Below are 13843 nucleotides of genomic sequence, written 5' to 3' on the forward strand. Positions count from 1 at the left end.
CCAGTGGCCGCTGCCAGGACAATAGCTGTGGGAAAACAAAGCCCCATCAATTAGATGGGACTTCTTTTACCTCCTAACAAACTGTAATGCCTTGTGGGGCTGTTTAAAGGAGCCCTTTCCTCCGTAACGTCTTGCCCCTTCTGACAGCCACACAGCGCCTGGACAGCCAGAGTATACTCTATCCATCAAGTACCTTGAGTAGGGAAATTGGGTGCATCTGCCTCTGCATTATGGATTGTCTTTAAAATCTACTTGTTTCTTGATCTTTCGTTTTGAGCTCTGACAAGCAATTGATATTTTTCATCAGTTTTCCCCTAGGTGCATCTAAGAGGTCAAGCAGCACAATGAGGTTGGAAGAAGTGACTGGCTCAGGTCACCAGTTCAACTTAGTGTTTAGGTTCAAGCTTTGCACTGATGGAAACAACTGCCTGTAATACTTTATGAACAAGCAGAACATAGAGTAAAAAAAAAAAAAAATCAGGCATGAATTATCAGTATTTATTTTGCATTCCTCTTTGGTTTTGGTGGGTTTTTTTTGTTGTTGTTGCTAGGGTAAAATAAATCAACGTCCTTTCTTTGAAAAATATTCGACAAAGATTCTCTAATACACCTCTCTGTTATTTTCTCCCGTTACCTCACAACTGCAGATGGTTTGTTCTTTACAGACACATATCAAACACATTATAGGACAGTATTAAAGCTTCAGTTAGTAAGAACAAACATAGTCAAGTAGATATCATGTACTTTAAAAAAAAAAATCCCTTTTTGTTCAGTGATTTTGTTTGATATGTTAAGTAAAACTTAGTACTTACCCAACATTTTCTGCATCTTCATCACACTCAGCCCTATATTTGCAAACTCCACATTTTGAATGTTTTCTCTGAACTTCTGTCCCAGATCCTTCATACTCTGAAAAAAATAAGCTATTGTTAACAGAAAGCGTGACTTTCATATTAAGCTCCTATTTTACTTACCTAAATCCATTTGCCTTCAGGTGTATTGTCAACATGAAGTTATCATATTCTGAAGCTATTAACTTTGATATCGCTCCCTTTCTCAAAATCAGACAATTGGAGGTTGGTAGAACTGTATCAGTGACAAGAAAGCCTCCCTGAAAACACTAATGTTTCATTGATTGACTCTTCCTTTATTCTTATTTCAGTGATTGCTATTTATTCTCGCCCCACTAGATACACAACCAGCACTGACATGTGTTCTAGTCACATTTACTTTTAATTGGCACTGGTAATGTATAAAGCCTGTGCCTTTTAATGTCCTTGAATATCAGGTAGTGGGGATTTGAATGCTGTTTTCTTTGACAGCCTTTAATTACAGATATCCTTATGCAAGGTTACTGCTTGCATTTTCTCCCCTTTTTGATTCCCAATGATGGGATTAGATTATGTTCTTATCTCATATATGCTGTGGTATTTTTTCCCCGATTACTCTGTTTAGTTGTACAGGACTAAAAGAAAAAAAGTTGTTTTAACAAGAAACTGGTAGAAATGCTATATACCCTAAAAAGTGAAATTAATGTCTCAAATATTCTGATCCTAAAAACATCTGCACCAATCTTACTGTTAACATGGACATCAAAATTCTTCACCAAGTGAAAAAGAAAGAAACTGTACTCTTACTGTTTCATTACCATTAGTTACTCCTATTTTTGATTTTAACATGGTGATGAAGGAAAGAAGGAGAGCTAGATAGTTGAAAAGAAGGGAAAGAACCACAGGAATCTGCAGAAGAAGTTGAGAACCAATTAATGCACTGCAGTATCGTGGTGGTGTACGGCTGACTGTACAAGGCTGTTGGATGGACAGAGATCGAAGTGATTCCTTTACTCATAGCAGCTTTATGTGCTGTAGCAACAGCAAATCAAACACCACCAATTAAACAGCTACATTTATATTCTTTACATGTAAATAGGATAAACAAATCCACAACAGTCCTTCCCAATTTTCCTGGACCTTGACTGAAGGAAATTTCTCCCTCCTGCCTGTGGGACTGCACTTATAGGGAAAATAGTGCAGGTGAGACTCTCAAATTAACTTTTGTCTAAAGTATTGTATGCATTTTTCAAAGATTAATATGTATCACACGTCATTACAAAATTCTTGCTGTAGAAATTCTATCACCACTCTTATTAAGTTGCAGTAGAAGTAATTTCCTTTTATCTTTACAAATGTACATCTTACTTGATTTTTCCTTCTTTCTAGCTACCACATTCCTATGCCTGTGTGTGGCACCCTAAAGTGTCCTTTAGTGTCAGATTTCACTTTTCTATATCAATAAATGATCCCCTACAGTTTGAATAAGTTAAACAAAAGGCTCAGCTTATGACTTTTGTTCATTGTATTTCCACTTCTTTTGCTGTTCGTATAACCCTCAACACCCTTTCCCAGCATGATAACACCCTTCTGGAGTTATGGGTATGAGAGAGATTCTGGACAGACTGCTCCAGAAGAGTTGTCATCAAAGCCAAGTATGATCTATGATATTCTTCAGTTAAAACATCTATACAATCATATTAATTTTTGATCATTTTTCTGCACTGACCATTATTATTATTCACCTTATTCCCCAATGAGTCCTTTTCAAGGTCAGCAGTCTGTGGGAGAGAGGCTGACATCAAAGAAAAATTGCCTGGATCTTGGACTCTCTACATATAACTGTTCTCAGACATTAAAATCCTGCCTGCTTGTACATACTGTTAGCTCAGTGACCTGTCCTCTGTCATCCAGAGCAAATCAGTACCAGCTGATTTGCACTCAGGTCACCAGTGGAAGGGGTCACAAGGCCAGGAACAGTCCCTAGAAACACTCATTTTTGTAATGATTCCTTAAAGTTTAACAGTCCGTTGATTGGCAGTGGTTTTGCACATCAGAAGTGCGCTGGGTGGATGTTGTGCCCTCTAGTTATTTAGGCTTGAATGAGAGATTGCCTTTGAGGAAGGTTATGGTTTTGAGATTATATGCTTACATGTTGTAAAAACACCTTTCTTGGAAAAATAAGTTTTTTTCAAAAGGGAAATTTCTCAGTAAAGGTTTTTCATGAACCTGTGATGACTGGCATTAAGTATTTTCCCCTCCTTTAGTTCTGTCCTCAGCTGATTCTTCTGCCTTCTATTCCACTGTTTTGCTTCTGATGGATGCCAGAGTGAGAGGCTGTAGACCCCCCGATCATCACATTTATTTTCTCTCAAAATATTTGTACATTATTTCTTACTGTCCTACTAAAGAAAAAGAGACAAAAATATCATTGTCAGCCCAGGCATTTCTTCATCACCCACTTTTAAAGCTTTCTGCTGGTTACAAACCCCTTGTCTTCAACATTTGGTGCTTAATATCCTTCTGTGGTACTGCTAGCATGGAAAATATTTTATCATATCTTATATATACTATCTGACTTGACTACAAATACAACCAGAATGCTTTACAGAGCACTTTCACTGCACTATTAGCAATTCAATTTTGTAATGGAGCAAAAAAAGCAACATGTACACACACATGTGTGCACATGCCTGCCATTCCTCCTGGATGTTAGTTTTACTCCCTGTGAATGCCCCAGCACCTTTTCATTTTCATAAACAGTACTCCACAATTACTCTTTCGTTGTTTCTATATACTACTCAGTGTAAACTTCTCTCTCTCTTCTCCACCACCACTCCTAAAATTGCTTTCTCTGCTTTTTTAAATTAGGTTTGTTTTAGAAAAAATGTGGCCTTTTTTTCTTGATCAGGACTTGCTGGACCTCATGTATATAGAATTATTATATGCAAACAAAATAAAGTACAGATAAATATGTGCAAATCAAGAACACCTGTACCTCAGGTACTAATAATTTACACCTGTCAATGAGGTGTAACACAGATGAATGTGCATTCATGGAACGTTACCAAATTAGGTGACAGTCATCTGTAAGTTTTAGAAGCTTCTTTCATTACTAGCTGTGTGATGTTTTAGTACTAGCAGCATGAGACACTGCATATAATTTAGACTGAAGTCCTTCAAGAAAATAGAGCTTTTCCCACCAATACAGATTAGGCGAATACTGTTTTTCAGCCTGAATTAGTAGCAGACACTTTCAGTACCCCACTTAAGTGCTGTTAAAATAAGTTAACCCATTAATATTTCAAAGCCTAAGTTTCTCTGCTGCAAATGTCTCCAAATAGGCAATGCATCCCTTGACAGATCACCCCTCCCTTCTCCTTTCTCCCCCACATTTGATTGCTCCTAAATAGGTTATAGCCATTAATTTTAATATTCCAATCAATCAGATCTTCCCTGCAGGTTTCAGTAATATCAATTAGGTCAAAATATGCTCCCAAATGAGCAATTCAGGCTCCTCTTGTTTATTATGCAGGCTTCTAATATTGATGTATAGATGATTACGGAATTTCTTCTCCTCACTTCTGTTGGTATCTTGATTAATTCTTCTTTGACATCTTAATTTCATGTTGAGCGAAAACTCATTTCCCCTCTCCTTTCAGCTTCTTTTCATGTTTCAGGGCAGCACCCCGTTAATGCTCTGTCCTTCAAAAGAAATGAGGCACAAGGATGGGATCCATGACTCCCAGCTGTCTCTCTGAGCTGCGCTGCTCCCTAACACTTCTCCTTTGCAGAAGATGACCAGCTATATCTTAGGAGCTGCAAGGTAGCAGCCTACAAATGGACGGCAGTAGCTCTAGAGGAATTGGCCAGCAGTAAATTGCTTCCCTCAGCAACTCATTTGTGTGTTCCTACAATGATAGTATGTCTGGGTTTCTGCTGAGGGCTTTCAATCAAGCTTTAAGCAAAAGCATCGGTCTGTGTCAAGGTGGAGTTTGGTCTGCTTCAAGGCATGGCCTGGAAAGGGGGCTCTGCTATACATCTGTGTTTATCACTGTTCACAGTGAAGTGGGGGGAGTTTGTGGAGAGCTGCAACTACTCAGTAGCCATGAACGGATGGAATAAACATTCTCCTGTCGGGAAAGCCCCTCTGAAAACCAATTCCTATCTATTTCGGGACTATAGTGATTTTTGCTGTATCTCATGGGAACAACTAATCTCTAAAAGATTTTACAAAAATAGGAAGGCCACAGCAAACTGCCTTCTGCACCCAGAAAGACCCCACAGTGATCAGGCTTTGATTGCCTCCGTACAGCCAACCTGGAAATTCCCCTCTAAATACCACAGTCCACAGCAGCACACGTTATGGGTTGCAGTTCACTGAACAGTTTAGTTACTTATCCACTCTCCCAATAATATTTGGGGCAACTTTAATGACACAGTTAAAATGGGTGGATCATACGAAAAAACAATATTTACCAGTGTGGAAGGTTCTGTTCTTTTATCCAGCTACCCGGCTGGCTTAGAAGCAAAGCCTGGCTTGGCATAGCCAGTGATCTACACCTGGCTGAAAGATACTTCCCCTGTGCAGAACAGACTGTACACCGCAGCTGCAAGCATGCTCCAGTGGAGATACCAGCCTTTAAAGTTTGATTTTGCAAGAAGAGGCATTACAGGTTTAACACAAGGATGCCTGGTCTATTTGTGACTGAGGTGCCTGGAGGAGGGAAGCTCAAAGTCTGATACCCTAATCACAACCTGGCCAAGATGATATGTTTGCCCAGTGGTTACAATGATGATAGTGTGTGCACTTTTAAGCAAAGGGCTTGAGCACGTGCACTCTAAGACTCCCTACCACGACACTACACTTTTTTACATGTGAAGTATTTTACCCATCTGACAACTGCAACTCCCACTTTGCTTCCATGCATACGGCACCATGGATAATGGTGGGGAAAGCTGGCATGCTGCGAGAGCTGGATCAGCTTTTACACTGCAGGACCCTTTGGTTCTGAATACCCATTCATTCCACTGCCTTGCTTCAAATGCAGCTAACTCCTTTTCCTCCAAAGAAAAACAAAACAACTTCAGGGAACCACCAGGGAAATTATGCATGAGTGGATGATGGTGGAAAATGGAAATGACAAAAAACTCACCAGACGACAAGGGAGGTACGTCCCACAGTTTCACGAACACTCTGAATGCTGTTCTGCAGGCCTTGTTCAGGCTGCATGAGATGAACCTGCACTCATTTGCTAACTGCATCCTGCACAAGAGGCAAGAGGAATCTGTCCTTCCATGCCTCCGGCTCCAGCATCTTTCTGAGCAAGCTTCAGCCTGCCCGAAAACCCTGCCTACAGTAAGTTTTCACCAACAGAATGTCTGAACATGCAGGCCTTTTGCCTCTGCCTTGCTGAACCTTTGGTGAAATCTTGCAAGAAGTAATTCTTGCAAGTTTTAGCTCAGTGTTATTTTTACCTACAAGAAGTAGGATCTCAACTGAAATAAACAGAAATATTTGAAGCTCGAGTGATAGTCAGTGACAAGCCAGGTCACTGGTATTGGCACTTAAATCTTTCCAAGTTGCACACCATTATAGAAATATGCTAAAAGACATGACGTTACCTCCTATGCAGGGTGTTAATCACCATCAAGTTTCTGCAGTCATATTAAAATACATTAAAACAAATCAGTAGCATTATTACAAATTAAAATAAAAAATACTCGAGGTTCTAAACTGTGTCTGTTTATACCACCCTGACTGTGTGACAATTACTGGATAAGTGTTGTCCCCAGTGAGGAGAAGGAACAGATGGCAGCCTGCTAAAAAGCACATACTGTATATCAATCTATTAATTACTAAATGCAATCTGCTAGACGTTCATCGCAAGATACTTTAGCTATTATATTTCAGAGGGATTAGAAATTCAAAACAAATTATTTTAATAATAGTTAACTTAGCTATATGTATTGCAAGCATGTTATTTCCTTAGTTTAAAAGCCTGAAATGATTGGGTGCCATCTGTCTTAACTACCATTACATCTTTTTTAATATCAAGAGTGCATTTTTCTTAGACACAGATAAACACTGAACAAAAAGAATAAAAAAATTAATGTTATGGGCATACTAGGACACTTAGAAATCTTACCATTGTTGGTTGATTACTAGAGCACAGAACCTGACTTTAACAGGGCACTGATTTGTTTCTGAGAAACTGGCTTGAAAAGTCATTATCATTTGTTAACTCTTTGATGGTTCACATAAAACATGCTGATGGTTTTCAACACATCCTTGCACGCTCCTGACTATATCACAGTCAACATCACAGCTGCCATTTCCTGCAGCATCACATAGAGAAAGTAAAGACTATCATCTGGAGCAATAGGGAAAAAGGCCTTTATTTGGAGGGACATGGGAAGAACAGCTCAGAAGTGTTCCTTTACCAAAGATGGGACCTGTGAGCTCAGAGGAAATAAAGTTCTCCTTCAAAAGTTATTGCACTATGCCTGGATGCCAGATGGAAAGTACTACCAAAAAAAGCCTTATGAATAGAGGACTACTGCCAGACAAAAGCAAATCATCTACGTCACCAATACCTTTGACCAAAAAAAAGGAACCAGCTTTGTCTTCAAAAAGGTTTCCTTCAAGAATCAGTGTCCCCATCTGCAGCAAACCAAAATTTCTTCTAATAATGTAGGATGTGATCATAAATTGGAGCAGAATTTAAACCAATGGCTCCAATTGCCCTTTCAGTCATCTCACTACTAGCTGGGTAACGTCGTGGTAGGATCTTCCTTAGAATATTTACAAGGACAATGGCTTTAATGCATTCATTAATGTCTTCTGAAAACGGAGGCTACTTCAGCTAGATGATAGGACTTCTACCTCACTGGGAGTCCTGAGTGCCAGCTCTTTTTAGGGTGAGAGCACAAGATCACCAAGATGATTGATTCTTTTTAGAACCTCTTGGCTAGTATCAAGTTGTAAAATTGAGGGAAAGAAAAACGTGTTTGCACATAGCAAGAACCCTGAAAAAAAAATTGTAAAAGCTCATCCTTAGTCACATTTATATAAACCTACCAAAGTTAATCTTCCTGTGGCTACTTGATTGGGTCAACACAGTTCTTTTTACAGGGAAAACATGGCAGCTTCCACCAGAAACAAAAACTTTAAATTTTTGTTAGAAAGAAAGAAAATGTTTCATGCAAGCTAGCAATCTACCTCTTTATGTACACATGACAGCTTGAGGATCATTTTTTGTGCCCTACCAGTTATGGAAGTACATCCAGCAGGTCAAATAGTGTTGCAATTTACAACTGGCAGAGTTGAATCTGAGCCTTAACTTCTCTTTCACTAGTTCTGCCTCAAAATCTATCAAATCACTGTTTAAACAAAGTGGATCGGGAGCAATTTTATGACTGTATTTTTCAGAACAGGGAAACTGCAGAATGATTCATGTAAGTTAACAGAGGGAAGCCCATGTCTTATATGCAAATCTAAAGGATCCCACCGACTTCAGCTGTGACTTCAACTAAACTAAGCAACTTTTTTGGGTCTCAGTCACAGCTCTGTGACATTGCTTTCTGTAGGGGTGAAACATAATGGTAGAGTAATGAGGGGTTTGAAATTTCTCTAATTTCTGAATTAACAATCCATACTCTTCTTAGAAGTGACTTCAGGATACCCATTGCCACAAGTGATCAACAGCTTGGTTTCATAAGTGCAATTTTTATTATGCTAATTGAAAGTTCAGACTGCTAAAATGAGTAATTTTATTACAACTCTTTGTTAATACTGTGCCGTCAGAGCATAGAAAATGGAAATCGCTTATGCAGAATGTCAGAGGGGAATGAGACAATTATATTACCCTTAAAAATTATACTCCATCTCAGTCAGGCATACTGAAAAAATTCTTCCACTCTTAATTCTTTTCCTAAAATCTAGTATCTTTGAAACAGTAAACATGATTTGGCATTTAGCAATTTTGTGGCATATGACAGTTTCTAAGGGAAGACATTGTCTGAAATATTCTCTGAGGAAGAGGACTTCTGTTGGGTTTTTAATTGGTTCTAAATCTACTTTTCTTTTTTGACATAAAAATTAATGCATTTAACATCATACAGTTTGGGAGTAGGAGGGAAAATCTGCATCAAGTCGAGTTTCAGAATCATTAATGAGCTTGTTCTGTGTCTGGAAAATGAAAGAGAACAGTGTGAACCAGTAGCACAAATCTCAGCTGCATGTGAAACAAGCAGTTAATTTCAGCAGTGGAGACTGTTACAGGCAGAGCTATAGCAACTGAAAAGCACAGCTCAGATGCTTTCCCAGTACTTTCATTCACAGTTAAAAATCTACCAGCAAACAGTACACCTCCTGCACAGCAATCGTAATGCTTCCTGAACATATACAAGTAGCTGTACTCATCCACTCCCTGTGTGCAAGCATCACTGGTGCATACACAATCACACTAATTGTGTGTTTAGGAAACATAGCGAACACTGATTCTGTGTTTAACATCTGGAAATGTAAATCCTGGGAAGAAAACACAAATCTCTAAGCTAGCATGTTTGCTTACTTGCTGGCTCTCTCTCCCCTCACTTACCTTGTTTCTCACAAATCTCACTTATCTCATTTTTCCACTTCCATTGCTCCTTCTTTGTACTTACAATCAGTAGCTATAACTAACCCACAGGGCACAGAAGCTCCCCATGCAATTTGGTTCCCATTTGTGCACCTGTAGTCAAGAGCATTGATATCAGACTGTCTGGGTGATTACTGTATCTCAGCATATCCCAGCTGCCTCCAAAAGAAAATGGAAAGGGTTGGGTAAGGTGGGAGCTGTGCTCTAGTCAGTTCCATAGCTGGAATAACCATGGAGGCAGGACAGTGGTGTGCAGGAAGCACCTCTACTCTGCAGGTCACTCTGTGCCCACGTTCCTGTCCTTTCCTCGTCTGGATCCCAAACAATGCTATCCAAACAACCTATCCTCAATAGGTTCAGCATTCTTTTAGAAGCTTAGTTTTAATTCTAAATTCCCTTAACTTGTAATAAGTCTTTGATGTTTCTAATGTCTCCTTGTAACCCTTTTACAGTTACTTGAATAATGGAACAAAACCAATTCCAGATACAAGAATATTGTGGGTACAAAGATATCCTTGAGTTTCTGGCCAGAACAGAGTTTAATAACCAAAGCAACAGTGGATTCCATCCTTTGAAGGATTGTTTTCAGACACAGAAAATGACTCAACATGCTGAAGGCTAGCCAACTGTTCTGCAAAAATGTTACCCAACACCCAGTGTAGTGAGGAAGGTAGATAGGGACAGTACTAATTCATGTGTCACAAGTAGCCTAGACATATCCAAAAAAAAAGAAAAAGTGCCAAGCAAGATTTTAAATTTCTGATTGTTTAAAATATTTTTTCTGTCTGAAATTAAGAACTAAACTCAGTTGTTTTCATACTGAAAGCAAGAACGCTTCAGTTGGCCCAAAGGCACTCAGAAGAAAGCCAAATAAATGAAGAGCTAACGTCACAAAACTGCTGGGAGAGGTAGTGGGCATGTTGGCCCTTCTTTGTTCAATACCCAGGCAGTACAGATACTCACCTGGGGCCAAGGGACCCAGATTCAATTCTTTCTGCCTGAAGTGAAACGAACCTGTGTTTTCCTCCTCCCAAGACAACACATTAACCACCACTACAAGGTAGTGTGAAGGGACCACCAAATCTCTTCAACTGATGCCATTCTATTTTGCATAAATAATTAAAATTCACTGGTACCCTGACCGCAGCTAACAAGGTCTTTTCATAGCATGCATCCTTCCTCCAGCTAACTTTGTCCCAGGCTCAGTGAATATTTTCAAGTGAGAACAAAACCAACTGCAATGACAAAGGGAGACCCATTCTGGATCTCTTTTACCAGGAGAGGGGGGGACCTGGGTTCAGTCTCCTGCCCCAAATCAATCAATGAGTGTATCTGAACATGGACCTTTCACCTCTTCAGCGAGCAGCCTAACCAACAAAACACAGCATGTTCTGGCCTACTTTACTCCAAATGGTTCATAAAATTAACCAAAGAATCCCCACATCTGTCAGTTGGCTGCCAATCTCTTCCAGACCACGTCAGTAATGTTTACAAGGGATTTTAATGGATTTTTGCATCCAATTGGGAAATACTGAAAAAAAAAAAAAATCCCAACAGCATTCAAACATTTCTAAAACTGCTCCAAAAACAAAAGTCAGACATGGACTAAATTACTGTCATCTGTCTCCTATAAGAACTGCATAGCAGTTCTGAGGCAAGCAACATTTGGTTTGCAGCGAGCAGCTGTAGTGGAATAACAGGCTGGGTAACAAATACGGAAGGAGAAGCAAACAGAGCTGGGCAAAAAGCGTGATGCAGTCTCAGGAAGAAGAGCTTCAGAAGAAAGTCACCAGTGAAGGTAAGAAGAGGCAGTGTCTGAGCAGAAAATTGTTCCTTCAGACACTGCTCCAAAAGGAAACAAAGGTGAGAATGGCCATGTGCTAGCAGCAGCCCAGGAATTACTTATAGCATCTTATTAAAGGGGAGGAAGATGCCCCCACTTCACTCAATACAGGGGGAGCTAGCTCCTGATTTTTTTAAACGTAACTGGTATGTTTAACTACACGGTGATACCATTGATTATTTCCCACAAAATCACACGGTCATGCAGCTATACAAGGTTTCTGATAGTTCGAAACTCAGCCCCCTCCGTATGAACTGCAACACTTTCTTAATACAAGCAAAGCTTAAAAGCAAAATGGCTTTTCCTTGTCTGTATATATCTAAATCTCACATATTTCATTCTACATGTATTCTTGCTAGGAGTATCAAAGATAGAATTAAGATAAAATTACATTTTATTTTTTTTAATCCTTGGAAGAAGGTTAAGATGTGTTCAAATATAGGAACACTTCTACTAATATCAGCTGTGCTACATCTCCTCTTTGAATATACAGCTTTAAACAGAAATATGTAAAATATTTGATTAAAACAGGTATCATAATGCAACCATCATATATTTTAGGCAACATATTTGACCAAGGATAAAGTGATAACTAGATGCTGCAGACACCTTTTTTTTTTTTTTTTTTTTTTGCATTTTTTTCTTCAGTAAGATATTTATTGTGAATGGGCATGTCCAGAATCAAAATACAGGTGAAATAGCGTTCTAAATACTACACTATAGTACTGGCAACAAATGAAAAATGATATAGGTCAAATCTGAAAGAACGTTGGTCAAATGCACACTACAACCTATTCCTACACAAATTCTGGTCTGAGATGGTCAGATGACACTGCAACATTAAAGCTTATTTTTAAGTTGTCATGATTTTTCTTTCATTTGTATACAACAACCATGTACATACATCTGTCACACACATATAGTAAAAAAGAAAGACCAAAAGTAAGTATAACTGGGGTTTGGTACTCACCTCCTTCTCCTGACCCAGAGCCATTATCTGAAAAAGAAACAGAGAGGGGGGGGGGAAAAAAAAAAAAAAAAGCAAATGAAAATATTGTTCCAGGAGCAGCTGTTTGTTCAGGAACTTGTCAATGTAAAACATTACACAGGTGTTACATTTCATGAGCCAGGTGTAAAAACAAACATCCCACATAAAGTCTGGCATCCTTTAATACAGTTTGTCCATGCTTACTGTGCCCTACTCTCTCTCACCTCTGTCAAGATATTTTTAGTCAAGGAACAGCATCATTCAATACTGACAATTAAATTGCTTTCATAGCCTTTTTTCAACTGTTAAAGATTCAACTTTGTCAAACCCAAAAGAGATGAAAAGTAGAGTCTGATTTTTGGATATTTTTTTTCCTCTCTGGCCCTGAGAGTGGTACATGAAGGAGTAATATATGAATCTCCTGACGGCATAAGTACCTCCAGAAGACAACTAATCCTCAAAGTAGTTGTCTTAAGTCATGTAATGACAAAATAGCTCCCCTCAGCTGAGTCAATCACTTTGTATAACGAGGCTGTCCTGGCTTCAGCTGGGATGGAGTTAACTTTCTTCTCAGTAGCTGGTGCAGCACTGTTTTGGCTCTGATGTGAGAACAATGTTGATAGCACACTGATGGTTTTAGTTGTTGCTGGGCGATGTTTGTGCTAAGTTGAAGACTTTTCAGTTCCTTGGGCCCTGCCAGCGAGAGGGCTGGGAGGGGACCCAGCCAGGACAGGTGACCCGAAACAGCCAAAGGGATATTCCATTCCATGGGACGTCATGCTTGGTAAATAAACTTGGGGGGGTTAGCTGGGGCCTGGGGATTGTTGCTCGGGGACTGGCTGGTTATCAGTCAGCGGGTGGTGAGGAGCTGTGCTGTGCATCACTTATTTTCCTTTCTCCTTTTTCCTTTGGATTTTATCCATCCTGCTGCCTTCCCTTTATAACTGTTGTTGTTGTTATTGTTATTATTATTGTTCTTTCCTTTTTATTCTGTTTAAATTGTTAACTTGTTCTTATCTCAACTCTCCAGTTTTACATTCCTTTCCGATTCCCCTCCCCACCCCTCTGGGTCGGGGGGAGTGAGTGAGCGGCTGCGTGGTGCTGGTTTGCCGGCCAGGGTTAAACCACAACAGACGCTCTAACAGCATAGTTATTTCACTGACATTAGACTGACCGGATTAGCATCTGATGGGTGACAGCTTGTGGCTGCATCCCCTTTGCATTAGCAGTTCAAGTGTCAGCAGGACTTGAGCTTCCTCACCACCCCAGGCCAACAAACTCCACTTCGAGCATTACGGAACCAGCTAGATTTCATTCGGGGATGTGCATCCCGCTGGGCAGCACTGCACACAGCGTCTTTAGCTAGCACAGCAGTAAAGACAAGCCCTTAAACACATGTTCTGAGTCACAAACCTCCCTTGGTCTTTCTTGTTCAAAGGTGGTGGAGAGGAGAGGATGGGATGGCAACTACTGTCAGTGAATTATTCCCCACCCCCATTAGCTAGAAGATGAGGAGAGGAGCAGAGCACATGCTCAGCTC

At 39.7% G+C, this 13843-nt stretch overlaps 1 protein-coding gene across 1 annotated transcript in view; it reads right to left on the minus strand.

Moving 5' to 3' along the window:
• TMEFF1 (transmembrane protein with EGF like and two follistatin like domains 1) overlaps window positions 1-13843 on the minus strand; it is a 129630-nt gene that overhangs the window by 29652 nt on the left and 86135 nt on the right. The window contains exons 4-5 of the mRNA XM_080378619.1: window positions 12286-12312; window positions 813-909 (exon numbers count right to left, since the gene is read on the minus strand). Of these exons, the coding sequence (XP_080234745.1) occupies window positions 813-909; window positions 12286-12312 (124 nt within the window). The remainder of the gene's footprint in view (window positions 1-812; window positions 910-12285; window positions 12313-13843) is intronic.

The sequence above is a fragment of the Falco punctatus genome, assembly GCF_963210335.1.
Source record: "Falco punctatus genome assembly, chromosome: 3".
In the NCBI taxonomy this organism is placed as follows: domain Eukaryota; kingdom Metazoa; phylum Chordata; class Aves; order Falconiformes; family Falconidae; genus Falco; species Falco punctatus.